The sequence below is a fragment of the Rhinatrema bivittatum genome, chromosome 1, assembly GCF_901001135.1.
Source record: "Rhinatrema bivittatum chromosome 1, aRhiBiv1.1, whole genome shotgun sequence".
NCBI lineage: Eukaryota > Metazoa > Chordata > Amphibia > Gymnophiona > Rhinatrematidae > Rhinatrema > Rhinatrema bivittatum.
This window is the reverse complement of record NC_042615.1, coordinates 235,196,051-235,214,379: the sequence shown is the minus strand read 5'-3', so window position 1 is coordinate 235,214,379 and position 18,329 is coordinate 235,196,051. Positions and strand designations below refer to the sequence as shown.

Sequence of the window (18,329 nt, the reverse complement as noted above, 5' to 3'; positions counted from 1 at the left end):
TCCAGCTACTGATGATGTAGTGACTTGTGTCATTCCATATTCTCCAGCAAGCCAACATGTTTGCACAACTATTCAATATTGGTCCTGTCTACACCCCACGTTTCAAAAACATTTATGTTTTGCCTTTAAACGTGATCGGAATTTACGTGATCTATTAGTCTCTTCTGATCTCGCAAGACGCCTTGTTCAGCTTCCCCGTATGGTGGACATACATCATGAGGCCGGTGTAAGATTTTTCAATACTTGTCACCAACTTCATATACCTGGTCTCGCAGAAATCCTTTCCATTATGTTTTACCTTTGATTGTTCCACCTCAGGGGTGGTTTACGTCATATGCCCTTGCCCATTATATGTCGGGAAAACCTCACAGAGCATTTGCATGCGTACTTTTGAACGTCGTTCCTGCTTACAACATCAGAGAGAGAAGGCACCACTTGTCAGACATTGGCAAGATGGTCGGCACATGACTGATGAGCTACGCTTCTGCGAGATTGAAGTTTGCCACCTGCCTCCCCGGGGCTGTGATTTCTCTCGCCTACTTATACAAAATGAATAGTGATGAATTCATACCCTAGACACTATGGGGCAGATTTTAAAAGCCCTGTGCGTGTAAATACGGCTGGATTTACACGCGCAGGGGGGTTACGTGCGCCGAGCCTATTTTGCATAGGCCCAGCGATGTGCGCAAGCCCCGGGATGCGCGTATGTCCCGGGGCTTTGAAAAAGGGGCGGGAAGGGGGTGGGGGCGTGGTGCCGGTCCGGGGGCGAGACCGAGGCCTCCGGCACAGCGGCTGTGCCGGGGGATCGTGTGCCAGCAGCTGGCCAGCGCGCGCAAATTACACCTGCCATAGGCAGGCGTAAATAAGAAAATAAAGGCAGGGGGGGATTTAGGTAGGGCTGGGGGGGGGGCGCGGGTTAGATAGGGGAAGGGAGGGGAAGGTGGGGGGAGCGGAGGGAATGGGGAAAGCCATCGGGGCTTCCCTAGGGCTCGGCACATGCAAGGCGCACAAGTGTGCACCCTCTTGTGCGTGCCAACCCCGGGCTTGAATTCGAACACTGACTGTCAATATTTTTCTGACAGTTTTGACATTTTCTGGTTTCTTGTTCTTTTTTAGCTAGCCTTGACATTTTTGATTGGTTTGCCATAATCTGTTACACTGTCAACGAAATATTACTTGCTGTCTGATTCCCCCGCACTTCATTATTATACTTGAATTACTTTATAGGCAATGCACTACCAGAGGTTATATGAAATTCTGGGGTTCTCCCACATGTCACGAAATGGGTGGTCCTTTTCATTCTATCTTCATTTGATTGACAAGATATATCACACGACCCCCCTTTTCATGCCTTTTGTCTTAAAATGTACACTGTCCATTTTATCTGTACCAGAAGTTCCTGGCCCTCTGTGTCTGCTAAGCTGTTAACTTATATAGTAATGGTAAGCTAAGCATTCTTACAAGATTTTAATCTACTGATAGTATTTATTGTAATGTTAAATTCATCTGACAATTTGTCATTCTTTGTTTCCTTACGATAGATTTAAAATCTAACTTTACTTTGATAAGATGACTGGGTAAATTGTATTTTGCATTCTTAACTCTGACCTGTATTTCAAATGCTTTCCGACTGTTCCCTTTAATAACACTGGTTTTCTGTATTCTGACTTTCTGTAACAGATGTTAGGTCCCATGTCAGGGGACAATTGATCTACATTAAGATTTCTGGCTGCTCAGCTGACATCATATATGGATTGATTAATAAAAGATTCACAATCTTAAAAATTGTGGTGGACTTTAAAATCTGCTTAATCCTTCCTCTACTGAATGATGATTGATTTTTGATGGTTGGCTTTATCACTGTTTTTTGTTTACCTCCATTATAGCTTCCACACTTTTAAAATGCTGCTGTTGTGTTAAAAAAAGGGTCCATATGTCTCTTGTGATCCCTAGTTTAAACCATACTATGCTCCTTACAGTGTCAAAAAAGATCTGAAGAGTCATTGTACAAAAATGAGACTGAAGAACAGCTTCAGAAACATATTATATGGAAACTAAACAATGGTGAATTTTGTGGCTATCAGAAAAACATGTAGTGAAACAAAAACAATTACCATGTCCTTTGTACATCCTAGTTTAATTCAAGATGCACTACTGCAACAAAATCCATTCAGAAACCTTGTGTGTTTATATTTTCTTTATGAGGAGGGGAACAGCAGCCATTTCAGAATTAAGATTTATTTCAGCCTTCTCCAAAATGTGCTTACCTGTATGCAGCACCATTAAGCTCTGGATGAACAACTGCTGGATCCATGTTTGCCCAATGTGTAGCTGCAGTCAAATGATCTTTATTAACACAGTTTTTCAGGCTGTCTGGAATGCGACCTGGGGAAACAAAACATACTTATTGACATGTAGTGTAAAAAAAAATAAAAAATGTAAATACATAGATATGCACACTCACTTATTTACGCTCAACAACAGTCACATAAAAACTAGAAATATATCAGAAAATAGCAAACTTGGATCATGTTTCAAAGCCCTACCCATAATTTGTGTTAGGATATTTCCTGCCAAAAGAGGGCTAAGTGAATCCTGATTTAAGATCAGATAAATATTATCTAACAAAATCAGGGAATAAGTAATTCCCTTCTCGTATTGGTGAATCAGCTACTTCTATTCTATTTTTATCAGATAGTTCCTATCCTCAAATGAGGCAAACCAAACTTTCCAGCTTGGCCAAGTAGCAAGCAGATGAAGGAATATAACAAGAAAAGAAAAAAACATATTGTTGCGTATGGGCCTTCCTAATGAACTTAAGAACTGCCATGCAGGGTCAGTTCAAGGTCCATCAAGCCCAGCATCCTTCCTCTGACAGTAGCCAATCCAGTTTGCAAGTATCTTACAGATCCCATAAAGTAGTCTAATTCCTCTCACTCACTCCCGGGAACAGCAATAGCTTTCTGTAGTCTACCTGACTAATATCGCGTTATGAACTTTTCCTCCAGGAACTTGTCTAAACCTCTTTTAAACCCCACCTTGCTAGTCCCCTTTGATCACGACTTCTGGCAACAAATTCCACAGCTTGATAGTCCGCTGAGGGAAAAAGTACTTTCTAAGATTTATTTTGAATCTGCTGGTCGTTAGTTTAATGAAGTGTCCTCTTGTTTTAGTATTATTTGAAAGGGTAAATAACCATTCTTTATTTACCTGTTCTACTCCATTCTTGATTTTAAAATCTTCTGTTGCATTCTCTCTCAGCTGTCTGTTTTTCAAGCAGAAGAGCCCTGGCCTGTATAGCCTCTCATCATAGGAGAGGTTTTCCATTCCTTTATCATTTTTGTCTCCCTCCTGTGCACCATTTCAAGTTTCACTGTGTCTGTCTTGAGATGGGGTGACCAGAACTGCATACAATACTCAAGGTCCGGTCGCACCATGGAGTGATACAGAGGCAATATGATATTTTCTGTTTTATTCTCCATTCCTTTTTGACATTCCTAACATTCGGGCCGATTCAGTAAAGTCCGCGGGAGAGCGGACGAACGCCCGCTCTCCCGGCGCAAGCACAGGTCCCTCACCTGTGCGCGCGATTCTGCATTTAAATTAGGTGGTGCGGTAGAAACGGGCAAAAGGAGGCGCTAGGGACACTAGCGCATCCCTAGCGCCTTCTTTTGACCTGGAGCGGCGGCTGTCAGCGGGTTTGACAGCCGACGCTCAATTTTGCCGGCGTCAGTTCTCGAGCCCGCTGACAGCCATGGGCTCGGAAACCGGCAAAATTGAGCATCCGGTTTTTGGCCCGACAGCTGCCGGGCCATTTAAAATTTTTTTTTCTTTCTTTTCTTTTTTTTTATTACTTTCTACACCCTTCGGGACCTCCGACAATAACGCTATGATATTAAGTCGGAGGGTGCACAGAAAAGCAGTTTTTACTGCTTTTCTGTGCACTTTCCCGGTGCCGGCAGAAATTAGCGCCTACCTTTGGGTAGGCGCTAATTTCTTAAAGTAAAATATGCGGCTTGGCTGCACATTTTACTTTCTGTATCCCGCGCGCATACCTAATAGCGCCCTCAACATGCATTTGCATGTTGAGGGCGCTATTAGGTGCCGCGGGTTGGACGCGCGTTTTCCGCCCCTTACTGAATAAGGGGTAAGGGAAAACGCACGTCCAAGGGCAGGTTAATAGTGCTCTCCCCGTTGGAGTGCACTGTACTGTATCGGCCTGATTATATTTGCTTTTCTGACTGCTGCTACACACTGAGAGCATCTCAACATATTGACCACAAGGACTCCAAAGTCCTTTCCCTAGGTAGAGATACAATACAGAACCCAGCATCCTGCTCCTGTTCAGATTATTTTTCCCTGTGTAGATCATTTTGCACTTTTTTTTTACAGTTAATTTCATCTGCCATTCAATTGCCCAGTTTTCTAATCCCACAAGATCTGTCTTCAATTCTTTACAAGTCACTGACATTTTAACAAATTTGAATAATTCTGTGTGATCTGCAGATTTAATCACCTCACTCATTCCCTTTTCCAAATCACTAATGAATACAGTGGACCCTTGACTTACGAACTCAATTTGTTCCAGAGGGCTGGTTGTAACTCAAGTTGTTGTAAGTCAAGACTATTTTTTCCATAAGAAATAATGGAAATACCCATAATGCATTCCAAACCTCCCAAAGCACCCCTTACCTAACAGTTTCATAATAAAAAAGGGTTGTATAATGTGCGTAATTACCAGAAGCACCTACAATTTTCCTAGTGCACTCACCAAAAAGTTATAAAATGTGCCTAGCCTACCAGAAACAACAATTTCCTACTGTACTAACCATTCAAGTTGACATCTTTGGCTTGCCGGAAGGGAGGAGGGGAGGATTCTCTCCTCCCCACCCCCTCAGAGCACATCTCTGGCCCCCAAACACTCATTTCCCCCTCCCAGCATACTCATTCCTCCCCTCCTGATACCTTGCTGTAGCCAGCTGAGTGCTACACTCCCTTTCTGCTGCTGCACAGAAGCTTCCTTGGTCACCAGTGATGCGTTGCTTGCTGCAATGCCGTGCCGGGTCTGCCTATGTGCTCCTGTGAACATTTGCAGCTCTGGGTGCACCTGAGATGGACAGGCCTCATCTACAGCAGCAACAGCCAATCACTGCAACAGCAGAGCAGAAGTCCCACCCGCCAAGCCCAAAAAACACGATTGATAGGAAAAAATGCCCAATTAGAAGCAACCGCACGCACGAGTGGATACACATGGGCTTGGCTAGCATTCAGGTTGTAACTCAAGACTAAAATTTTGGTTGTAACCCAAGCTGCTTCTAAGTCAAGCCGGTTGTAACTCGAGGGTCCACTGCATAGGTCCCAGTAATGATCCCTATGGTACTCCAATGACCTTTCTCCATTTGGATTTTTTAACCAGTTACCAAGCCACAATAAAACACTGCCTACTATCCCATAACTTTGTCATTTCCTGAGGAGTATCTCATGGGGGACTTTATCAAATGCCTTCTGAAAATCCAAATACACTAAATCAAATGGTTCACCTTTATCTATGTTTATTTACACCTTCAAAAAATTCTAAAAGATTGGTAAGACAAGACTTCCCCTTGCTAAAACCATGTTGACTCTTCCCCATTAAACCATGTCTATCTTTACTGGCCACTTTACAGTCTTCAAGAATTGAGGCTGTTTTAAATGAAAGGTTATAGATTACTAGTAACAGGTGAGCGATATCATGCTTTACTTCTTTTAAAATCTGAGGTGGATGCCACCTAGTCCCAGTGATTTGTTACTCTTTAGTTTGTCAATCTGATCTATTACATCCTCCATTGTCAAATATTTCTTCTAGTTGCTCAGAATCTCCACCATTAAAGAATGTTCCAGGTGCAGTATGTTCCTAACATTCTCTTCCATAAAGATCAAGGTAAAGAATTCATTTAGTTTTTCTGCTATTTCCTTGGCTTTGCTTTACACCCCTTTTGCCCCTCAGTCATCTAGTGGCCCAAATGATTTCTTCACAGGCTTTTTGCTTCAAATGTATTTGAAAAGATTTGTATTATTAGTTTTTGCCTCACTGGCAAGTTTTTTCTCAAAGTCTCTCATGGCCTGTCTGACTACTGTTTTATGTCTAACTTGCCAGGGCGTGTGCTCTTGCCTATTTCCAGCATTTGGAGCTGCTTTCCATTTTTTTGAATGATGCCCTTTTAGATTTAACTGCATCTTTTATCTCACCATTAAATCATGCTGGCAGTCATTTGGTTTTCCTTCGACCTTTTTTAATGTATGGTATACATTGTATCTGGGCTTCCAAAATAGTAGTTTTAAACAATATCTTGGCCTCGTGCATACCTTTAACCTTTGCAACCATTCCTTTTAGTTTTTTTCTAATTTTCTCATTCTATCATAGTCTCCCTTTTTAAAGTTATATGCTACTGTAGTTTTACTTAATGTCCTCCTTCTAGTGAGTGTCACATTTGATTGTATTATGATCACTATTGCTTAGCGGCCCCACCACAGTAATCCCTCATGCCAGTTGTGTATTCCACTGAAGTCTAGATCTAAAGTAGCTGCTCCTGTCATTGGTTCTAGGGCTAGCTGCTCCATGAAGCAGTCATTTATGGCATCTAGAAACTTAACCTCTCTAGCATGTCTTGCTGAGACACTGACTAAATCAATATTGGGATAATTAAAATTTCAAAAACATCAAAAAAGAGCAAGCACCTGCACTTAAGCAAGTAACATCCACCATGATAGTGCAAGTAAATGTCAGAGTCCCACATCAATTATGACAGGATATATCTTTATTCTTATATTGTTATTCGGCAACTCCACAGACTTAAAAGAACAAACTTCTCGCAGGGGTCCCCCGACACGGACCTGTGTTTCGCCGAGGCTGTGTCGGTCATAATTGATGTGGGACTCTGGCATTTACTTGCACTATCATGGTGGATGATAATTAAAATTTCCCATTATTCTGTTGCCAAATTTATTTGCTTTTTTTCTAAATTTAAGCTAATATTTCACAGTATGTTTCTTCATTTTGGCCAGGTGGCTGGTACTATATACCCACTGCTCTCCTTTTACCCATCACACATGGAATTTCTATCCATAAGGGTTCCACACTGCATTTTGTTTCCTGCACGATTTTTAGCATAGTTGATTCTATGACATCTTTTACATATAGTGCCACTTTTCACGGTGATACAATTTATGCCATGGTATCACAATGTTCTATTGGTTATCCTTCTTCCACCATGTTTCTGAAATGCTTATAGGGGTAGATTTTCAAAGGCTTACGCGCGTAACCACGAAAATATGCTCCTGTTCGCCGGCGGGTGCAAGCCCCGGGATGCGCATATGTCCCGGGGCTTTGAAAAAGGGGCGGGCAGGGGACAGGGGCATGGGTGTGTCGCTAGTCCGGGGGCAGGACTGAGGCCTCCGGCACAGCGGCTGTGCCGGGGGGGATGGCGCGCCGGCAGCTGGCCGCCACGCGCAAGAATAATTAAAACAAGGTAAGGGCAATTTAGGTAGGGCTGGGGGATGGGTTAAATAGGGAAAGGTGAGGGGAGCGGAAGAAAAGCTCCCTCCGTTTTCGGAGTGGCCTTGGAGGGAACAGGGAAAGCCATTGGGGCTCCCCTAGGGCTCAGAATGCGCATATTATAAAATCGGGTGTACATTTGTGCGTGCCAGATAGTGCGCACAAATGCATCCCGCGCGCGCAGGTTAGAAAATCTGCCCCATAATGTCTATATCCTCATATGATGCCAAACATGTAAACTAACCAATTGTATTGGTCAGACTTCTGGCATTTGCAGACATTTTAATGAATGTTTATTTGAATTTAATTTTCTTCTTGTATTCACAATCTGCTTGCTAGCAAATGGTATAGGTCAGCGATTCTCAACCAGGGTGTTGTGCACACCAGTGTATCAATAAGCACTGGTAGGTGTGTCGTGGCTTCCCAGTGTCCCGCTGCCCTGGTTGCACTTCCCTCCCTCTTCTCCAATGCAGCAAAATGCAGACATTCTTCCACTAACACTGCTGCCGTACCACTCATGCAGGAATGGTAGCAATGTTAGTGGAAGCTGGAAAAATTAGCAGTATGGCTCTTTCTTCATCCCACCCCCATAGCCTGGAAGAGAAAGTGATATACAATGGGGCGCATGGGAAGAAGAGAGGACCATGTTGCATAAAGTAGCGGTAGCAGTGTGGGCTTGGACCAAAATGAAGTACACCCTGTGATCAGTGATGGGAGAAAGAGCAGCGTTAGCCCCGCAGTCGATGGGATTCTTTGTTCTTGGGCCACAGAGGCTGGAAGAGGAGGGTCATGAGTGAGAGCAAGCCAGAGGAGGAGAGAACATGAGTGTGTAATTGAGAATATGTAAGTATGTAAGTAAGAGAGAGCGTGTTTGTGGAAGTGTGATTGATAGTATGTGTCTAAAAGAGAGAGTACATATGTAAGTAAGAGGGAGAGAGAGCATGTGCATGATTGAGAGAGAGAGCATGTGTGTGATTGAGAGAGAGACTAGCCAGGGAGATGACTGGTGTGAGAGAGACACTAGTCAGGGAGGTGACTGGTATGTGTCAGGAACAGAGACTGGTCAGGGAGGTGACTGGTGTGAGTGTGTGTGTGAGAGAGACAAACTGGTCAGGGAGGTGACGGGTGTATGAGGAATAGAAACTAGTCAGGGAGGTGACTGGTGTGTGTGAGGGAGACTGGATAGGGAGTCTAAATGGGTATGTGTGTGTGTGTGTGTATGTGAGACTGGTCGTGGGCCCTAAGAAAGAGGACCATGAGGACAGAGCTTCAGCAGCTACTGCTGCTTCTGTGTGTTATTGTCCTGCAAGAGAAAGGAGTAGGCAAGTTGCTGGAGAACGTAAGTAAAGGTGGCTTTTAAATTTTATTTTTCCTGATTGCCTGTTATTTTAATTACTGGGTATTATGTGATGTATCTGCTGTTTTGAAATATCTCATTGGTATTTGGATAATTTTTTTATAATTTGTATGAGTTTTAATTGTTGGATGTTATGCTGTCCATCAGTTGTTTTGAAATATTTATTAATATAGTTCTACAATTATTTCTGTGTGGGAATCTATAACAGCTTGGCTTGATCTATTTTCCTAATCGGAGGTATCTTGGTGTTTAGGGCCTGATTTAATATTTGTAGTGTTGCCTTTTCATAGGTTGAGTTGTTACTGTTTGAGTGTATTCCATAATGCAGTTTATAGTCATTCTTATCTGGGTGCTCTTCGTCTATATCCATCTGGGCTACTTCCGCCTTAAATACAACCTCTCTACTGGCATGTTCTAACGTCCCTATTTTGCAATTATTTTTGGAAGATACATCTCTCTAAAGCCATGTGCCTCTAAGTTTACCTGATTATCTAGTTTAAAAGCTCCTTTCTCCCCTTTTTAAGTTTTAGCGCCAGCAATCTGGTTCCACTCTAGTTAAGATGGAGCCCAACCCATCAAATAGGATGCCCCTTCCCCAGAATATTCCCCAGTTTCTAAAAATTATCTGGAAAAATGCCTTTGAATATTAATCTCTATAGCTATTTCCTTGTCTCTAGAGAGCTTACAATCTCAGGCCTAGAGCCACTAAGTCACAAGATTTTTTTTGCGGGAGGGCTCCCACTATGTTTGGGGGTGCGGGGGGTGGCATAATAGCAGGACCCTCCCCGAAAAAACACTGCAGCTTGATGGCACTTTGTTTATGTCTCATGGCAAATCGCCACAGGACAAAACAACATGGCTAGTGGCCCTTTAGGTGCAATGATGGCCCCAACCTCAAGGGATTGCCATTGCTTTAAAAGGCCATGCAAAATAGTCCCACAACATAAAGACAAAGTTGAGCAGGGGTCAAGGCGGATTCCCAGATTAATCCGCCATATGAGGCGGTCCTGACACAAGTGTGAAAAAAAGTCCACAAGCAGTGACAACCCCCACAATCCCCAACACTGTCATCCAAAAATAAACTGTGGCCCCCACCACTCCCTTTCCAAATACTTAAAAGCCTGTCACTGCGCTCCTCCGCAACACAGAGGAAAAAACATTTGGGGTATAGCTCCCCTCCTCCGCATCCTCCAATTGTATAAAAAATATCATTAGGATTCAGAGGCACCCCACACCCTCCCTCCCTCTGTTGCATCGGAGGTGGACCCTTGGGCCGAGGTAGGGGCGATGCAACCCGTAGGCAAGGACCTATGGGTCCCCATCATTGAAAGGCAGAGTGGGCTGATAGATAGAGGCCGCTGGAGCTTCACCTATACCAGCCCTAGTTCCCCGCGGGTTGAGCCTTTGGGTGCCGGGGCCGGCAGGACTTAGGTGGGTCTCTGTATGTAGTTGCAGAAGGAGTTGGTTCAGCCCAGAGAAAGCAGGTGAGAGATTGGTACAGTCTTACTCCAGACTGGGTAATATCCTAGAAACTCAGGTGCCAATGGAACGAAGGCAGACAGGAGCGCTCGAGCAAAAGCAGGCCGAAGCCTGAAGAAACCACGTCCAGGGAGTAAGTTGGAGAGGCGTCCATAGGTAGGCTTGAGTCAGGGCTGGCAGCAATCCGAAGGCAGTGGCAAGCAAGGCAGAGGTCTGATCATGGAGATGGTCAAAGGCGTAGTCAGGCAAAGCAAAGTTTTGGTTCTGGAGATAAGCAATGCGTAGTTGGATGAAGCAAAGGCCTGGGTCTGAAGATAGGCAATGTGTAGTCGGACGAAGCAGAGGTTGGGGTCTGGAGAAAGGCAGTAGCGTAGTCAGGCGAAGCAGAGGTCTGCGTCTGGAGGCAGGCAGTAGCGTAGTCAGGCGAAGCAGAGGTCTGCGTCTGGAGGCAGGCAGTAACGAAGTCATGCGAAGCAGAGGTCTGGGTCTGGAGATAGGTAGTAGCGTAGTCGGAAGAAGCAGAGGTTGGGGTCTGGAGAAAGGCAGTAGCGTAGTCAGGCGAAGCAGAGGTCTGGGTCTGGAGGCAGGCAGTAACAAAGTCATGCGAAGCAGAGGTCTGGGTCTGGAGATAGGCAGTAGTGTAGTCAGGCAAAGCAAAGTCAAAGTCCGTGTAGTCAATCCGAAGCATGAAGCAGGGTAGGAACAAAGCGTGTGAAGTGACTTGCCCAAGATTACTAGTAGTATCAGCAAGATCTAAATCATGGTCTCCCTGATATTCAGCCTGCTGCTCTAACCACTAGGCTACTTCGCCACTCCAAAATCTTGTGCGGTATTTTGAGTCTCCAAGGAGAAAAGCTCTGATGTTGTTTGGGTACCTTCACTGAGACAAACAGTGAAAGCAAAGTATGTCATTTTTCTTCAAATTATGTTAGAATACTTTTCATCCCTTGAGACAAGACCACAATATTGAAACATTGTTTTTTTTTAGCTGAAGATCAAACTGCAGGGTCTGCATTTTGAGTTCAGGACAGTCCCCATTTTGCATTTTGGCTGAGACTGAGAACCTGTACGATAGTGGGGGAATTCCATCCTGTCACCTGATTCTACTTGGGACATATTATGACCATTGTTAAAAGCATGATGATTAAACCATCTGCTTAAAAAAAAAAAGTTTAAATAGTGCATAAAGCATGCCCATGCAAGCAACATATACTTTTTTATTAGTATTTTCTCTACCTTTAATTGATACCTGTTCACATAGGACCATCTGGGGAGTCTTAGTTATTTAAGCCTTATTTTAAAGACATAATTCTGTATCACCTTTTAGGTTCCATTTACATTATATAACTTAATTCCTTATTTGTGTGCCTTGTCAGTGTGGCTTGCACAAGCCTCCCTACTTTGCTCATTCAATGGGGAGAAGTAATTAAAGAAGATAAGAACATAATTGGAAGCTAGTGATAAGAGGATATTATTATGCATAGGTTGGATAGCAGTTATTAGGTTGTGCAGCTGACTGGTCCTTTGATTAGCATATATTTAAGATAATCATACTAGCACTTAATGTACAAGTGTACATTTCCACTTCCATACTTTAGTATTTTATGTTTTTCTTAAAGCAGATATACAAACAAAACAAAGAAATTATTCTTGAAAGAAAAAGCATTCATCATGGGGCAAATTTTTAAAGCTGCGCACGGTTCCCGGCACCCAGACTTGGGCACGCCAATTTTGTATTGGCACACGCATGTGCGCGTGGGTACCCACTCGCGTGCGGGGGGGGGGGGGGGGGAGATTTCGAAATTCACACGCAGCGACGCAATACCCTCTCTACCTATCCTTCCTCCCTTTTCCCCTCTCCTCCCCGACCCCTAAACCCATCCTAACTCAGCTAATTTTTTTTGGTTTTGGAACTTACTTCATCTGAAGAGATGAAATAAGTTCTGTGCGCCGGTTGGCTGCCGGCGTGTGTTCATCGGGACACTAATGGCACCGGCTCGGCCGGCTCCCACTCCCGTCCGAACCCCGGCTCTTCCTCGTGTAATGGGAAATATGCACGTGGCCGGGCTGTTTTGAAAATGCGCTCGGCCCAGCCATGCACTTATCTCCCAGGATTTCCGTGTGCCAGGTTTTAAAAATGTATGGGCTCAGTGGGAAGGATTCCCAGTTGAGATCTTTTGCGCCCCAAGTCAGCGGGGCTGGGGATCCTGCAGAGATAGCATTCACAGACCTTATGGAGGAAACAATTATTATGCAATCGTCACACCTAGTGGCCTGATTTTGGGCCCATGACTGCAGGGTTCCGGATGAAGTCCTGGTGCATAACTCCTGAATGAGGATTGTTAGTTGCAATGACTGGGAGGGGATATAAATATAAAGGAAAAGTCCCTGGATAGTTGCAATGAATATCCTATCTCGGTTCCCACTCTGGTTCCAACTAAGCTAGAAGTCCAAAAGGAGCAGGAGGAAGCAGCTGGAACACTCCCCATTCATTAGGACCCCTTTTTTAATACTGATTTCTGTTTCCTTTCTATGAATATATTAGTATTTACAATTTTTAAAAACTCTTCTTTCTTGACTATCTCATAATTATGAATGTACAGATTTGTGTAAACGTTTAGGAACACCTGGTCAAGTTGTATGTTTCAATGAATTTCTATGTGAACAGAAGCGGACACAGCCTCTATATGGTACAAAGAAAAACATACCTTTCTGCAATGATTAATGCAAACTTACAATATATTTGCTGATTTTAACAGACTGAAAATAAAAAATAAAGAAAACCTGGCATGTACCAAGGCTTGGACACCTTCCCACTTGATTCATTACTATTTTTATTTTTTTTTTAAGTTGCTAATAAGGTCCAAAATATTGATTGAATTTAGTCAAGTGAAGACAATTCCGCGGTTTAACAAATACTCTAACTCTGTCCACTTTCAACCACCATGAACTCCTCTAAGCAACTGTCAGAGCATTTGAAAATGAAGATAATTCATTCTTAGAAAGCAAAGAAAGGCTATAAAAAGCTCTCTAAACACTTCCAGCTAGCAATTTTGACTGTTAGAAACATTGTTTTGAAATGGAAGTTACATGGAACTGTTAAGGTCTGGGCAAGACCAAGGAAAAATCTCTGATAGAAATGCCTGAAAACTCGTCAGATCTGCAAAACAGAACCCACAGACCTCAGCAACCAACCTGCTGAAAAGTGTAGCTGCCAATGGAGTAGTTGTCCACAGGTCTACAATGCACTGTTGCCTATGCAAAAATGATCTGCTTGGGAAAGTTTTCTGAGGGAAATTTTTCTTTGACCTCATCGCAAAAGTCATTGTCTAAAATATACAAAACCAAACCTTAATAATCCTGAATCTTTTTTGAACAAAGTGCTTTGGACTGATGAAAGTAAAACTAGAGACATATGGAGAAAAAAAGGGGTGCAGTCTTTGAAGAACAGAACACCTTGTTAACCTTTAAGCACGGGGGTGGATCTATTATGCTTTGGGGTCTGTGGCAGCCAATGGCACAGGAAATATTGTGTGGGTGGGAGGAAGAATGGATTCAACTAAATATCACAAATTCTAAGTCTACCAGCAATCACATTCTTATTTATGGATATACCAAAACAGAGATGACATTCTATATTATCATTTAAAACCTCAGGGAGCTACTATATGGAGAATAAAAATCCAAAATTGCCTTTCTATCCCCGCCTTTTCATGATGGCCTCCATAACGTAGCCCCCGAGGGTTTAAAAGGGATTAGAATGGCAGACAAATGAATAAAATGAGTAACATGATGTTTTAATGTGAGTTCATCCAATGAGAATAGCTATATGTAGTGTGGGCCATGGATTGACTCTCTGTATCTGTGTGAAATTTTTTTAAATGTAGATCTTTTGTTGTACAAGTTAATAACTAAAGGAAGCAGTGACACTACCTCTGAAGCAGAAGACTGATTTGGAAACATGGTACTGTCAGGTGTATTTATAAATATGAAAAATAAGTTTCATGAAGTTATTGATTGTTTTCACTAACTGATAAAAAAAAAAATTCATAAAAATTGAACATTTTCATTGAGACTGATGATTATAATGGAAGTACTGGCTAAACAGCTCCTTTGGAGGCATGTAACCAGGCCTGTGCATCATGTGTCTAGAAGGAAATTTTTTTTTTTTCCTGCTCCAATAAATGTGCGATTGCTGGCAGACTTTGAATTCATGTAACTGGGCAACAATGAAAGTGTTACTGACCTAAAAAGGTCCTACTCTGTAGTAACTTGATGTGCTGAACACGAATATGACCATGAAAAGTTTTTATTGGCTCTCGTTTTGATGATATTTAATATAGTTCACTTTCTATGTTTAGTCATGTAAATGTATCCAGTAGGACTGTAAATAAGCCTAGAATGATGTAATATTGCATCATATTGCATAATTCCAGGTAAACTCCGGAGCGTGGGTGCACTCTGCACTGTAGACTGTAAACACCAAAAGTGCACATAAACTTCACTTGGTCAAGAATTTTCATATAAGAGTTTTTTTTATTTCAACGCGGTGACTCCTGACAGTTAAATGTGATGTTTGACAACAGTCCCCGACACGGACCCGTGTTTCGCCAGTCCGGCTGCTTCGGGGGGATTTTTTAAACAACAATCTGTAAACGAGAGAAATTATACAACTAACCAAGACTAGTTCTAGGCATAACGAAAACAGATATATAACATTTTTGACCACATACCTGTGTCACATAGTATTCTGTATAGTATTCAGAAGCACGGAGTGCTAATGCCAGTTGTTGAATTTAAAGCCAAACAGGTTGTTTTGGCGCGAAACCGCGCTGGTCACAGTGATGACTAATTAATAGATCACCCATCACTCCCTATGATGTTACATACACGCTCAAATAAAATGGTGCCATTCCAGCTCAGCATTCAGTCCTTTGGGAATTACTGTATCTAAAATGTATATTCATTTTTGTTCCCTTTTAATTAAGATTGTTGCAAAGTCACCACCTCTTGCCGGGATCGAGACCACATCCAAAACAAAAATTTGTAGTTCCTCCACTGAGTGCGATGCCTCTAACCAATGAGCCACCAACGGAGCATTTTCTCTTCCTGTCTTAATATTTGATTTATGCTCTATAATGCGCGTTTTAATCTTACGGGACGTTTTCCCTACATATAATTTATTGCATGGACAGGATATCACATATACTACTCCTTGAGATTCGCAATCCGAATTTCCATACAGTGTGTAAGCTTTAGTGGTGACTGGATGTATAAACTCAGACAGTACTGAGGTGTGTTTACAAACTGAACAATGTCCACACGGCTTATGGAGGCCTCTCTTGTGTGTGATTGCATGTTGTGTGAAGTCAGAGTGTACAATCCTGTCTCTCACATTCATACCTCGACGAAATGTAAATCGGAGGGCACTTTGTAATTGAGTTTCGAGGGCTAGCGCTGTCCAGTGTGTTCGAATAATTTTAGACACATCATTACTTATAGTGGAGAAGGGTAAAATGCAATTGACCATTGAAGTTGTGTCTCAAGTTTGGGGTAGAAAAAGTAAGTCCCTATTGACATATAAGGCACGTTTGTAAGCCTTTTTTAAAACTTTCCCATATCATATTGCATAATACCATCATGCACACATCATCCAGAGTTTATTACATAATTTTCTGATGCAATGCAGTTCTACTGCCTTGCTGCTGCTGAGTAAGCTGACGTCAGCAGTGTACTATATGAAGCCCAGTCAGAAAGGGTGAGCATTTGAAATATTCATCCTGGCTGACTACTGCTGGACACTCCGCAGAGATGCTCCCGAACAGGTGTACAAGAGACAAGCAAAGAAATCTAAGACGTAGTCTATGACTTCATTTTTCAAACGGTATTAACCGTAGGTCTCCTACTATTGGCATACAATTCAAGATGTAATTATATTATTGCATATTACAAAAAAACTAGAGCCAATTTTGCATTTTCACAGTCACATTCATGTTTAGCACATGGAAATTTATAAGAATTGACTAATTTCATTTCAGTAACATGACTTTTGTGAAAATTTGTTGCCCAGTGAATTGATATTTTCTATATGTTGGTTGTTTTTGGTGAGGTTGTGTATTCAACTAAATATTAACATATCTTAGAAGCTGCTATCCCTATAGAAAATTAAAAAATTCAAGCTGAAAAGAGGTTGGATATTACAGCAAGACAGTGATCCAAAAGATACCTCATAATCAACCATGGAGTATTTAAAGGAAAGATGGATGAAAGTTTTGGGAATGGCCTTCAGCATCCCGAGACTTGATTATTACTGAAAATCTTCGGAGAGAAATCAAACATGCAGTGCATGCAAGGAGACCTAAGAATATTTCTGAGCTTGAAGAGTTCTGCAAGGAAGAGTAAGAAAAAATTACAAAAGTAGGAACAGAATGATGCGTAGGAAATGTTTGTAAGCTGTTATTTCTACCAAAAGAGATATCACAAAATATTGACAAAGTGTGCACAAACTTTTGCACATGCCATATTTACTGTTTTCACTTGTAAAAAAAACTGCAAATAAAAATTCTGCATTAAAATGTATAAGAAGATGTCATGTTTTCTTTGAGCCATGCAGAGGTTATGGCTGCTTCTATTCACTTACAGGTCACTTACTCAAAGCCATTTAGATCGAAAACTCACAAGTTACACATCTAAATGGCAAGTTTTTGAACACTGAGCCGATGGTCCAGCCAATTTTAGCTGGGTAAGTCATTATCCAGTTAAAATCTAGTCAGATTACAAAAGAGAGGCATTTGGGGGGTGTTTAAGGGAGCTGTTAAGTTATCCAGTTAACTTAGCTGATTTTCAACTATAATATGCTATAAGCTAGATTGATCATTTTGCTATAAATTTCGAGAGAATAGCACCTGCGATAAAAAAGGGGTGTGGTTAGGGTAATTTTCCAGTTACTACATCACCTAGCTATTTTACTGCACCTGCAATATTTTCATATCGCAAGCTGGTAAGTGCCCAGACAGGCCTTATAAAAAAAGATAAGATGTAAAAGGGGCCTGTGGCCAATTCTCTTCCTCCCTCCCCTCAAATTTAATACATGGTCTTGTCAGGCTATACACCCCCTCACCCTCCTAAATGGGATAAAAGTGTGGTGGCTCCACAGGTCGGGCCCCCACCACTTCCTGGTTTCTATTTAATTTAATTGGGCTGCTCCAGGAATCCTTCCTCCCACCTGCAATTTCACTATCTCGGGCCACATACACCCCTTGGATGTCCCCCCATACCGAAAAAAAAACCCCCTTGCTGGGAGCAAGGTACAAACTTCTGTAAGAAGCAGTACTGAAACTATAAAGTACCCACAGTTTATGCTTCCAATGCTGGAAATATAAGCTGCCTGCAATTTACACTTCTGCCAACCTAGCTGTGCCCATATCCCAATCTCAGTGATGCAGTGTACAACTGTAAACGCATCTGGGCCCAAATTCAAAACCTGGTAAAACAGCATATTGATGTTATACATACTACATATTGCTGCATACATATCAAGGCCTCATATCTGAAACTTGGTAATGCATACTGTACATTGGCACACACTCATAACAAGGCCCCAAATTGCCACCTCTTAAATGTGTTTTATGTAAATTGCTCCCTTATATTTGGGGGCGGGGGGGAGGGGGTGTGAAGCAAGAAAAGACCCTCTTTTCTGGGCACTGCCAGGGTTTATCAGATGGGCTGTGCTGCCTGCATAAGATCTGAAAGGGACCAGCGACTAACGTAATTTCCGGTCCAGAAAAAGTGCTATCTTAAACTTGGTTATGCTATATATTGCTGTAAGCTATAAACATAATGGGCTTATACCTCAAACTTGGTAATGAATAATACATGTTGCTTAAATAAAAACACATCCCCAATGTGGCTAAAACCCACATCTGGACCATTACCTATCTCCTCCAGAGAAAACCTTTC

General features: G+C 42.2%; 1 protein-coding gene across 6 annotated transcripts in view; it reads right to left on the bottom strand.

Moving 5' to 3' along the window:
- CTBP1 (C-terminal binding protein 1) overlaps window positions 1-18,329 on the bottom strand; it is a 943,073-nt gene that overhangs the window by 5,536 nt on the left and 919,208 nt on the right. For all 6 annotated transcript variants that reach the window (XM_029592698.1, XM_029592702.1, XM_029592712.1 and 3 more), the window contains one exon: window positions 2,268-2,385. In XM_029592698.1, the coding sequence (XP_029448558.1) occupies window positions 2,268-2,385 (118 nt within the window). The remainder of the gene's footprint in view (window positions 1-2,267; window positions 2,386-18,329) is intronic.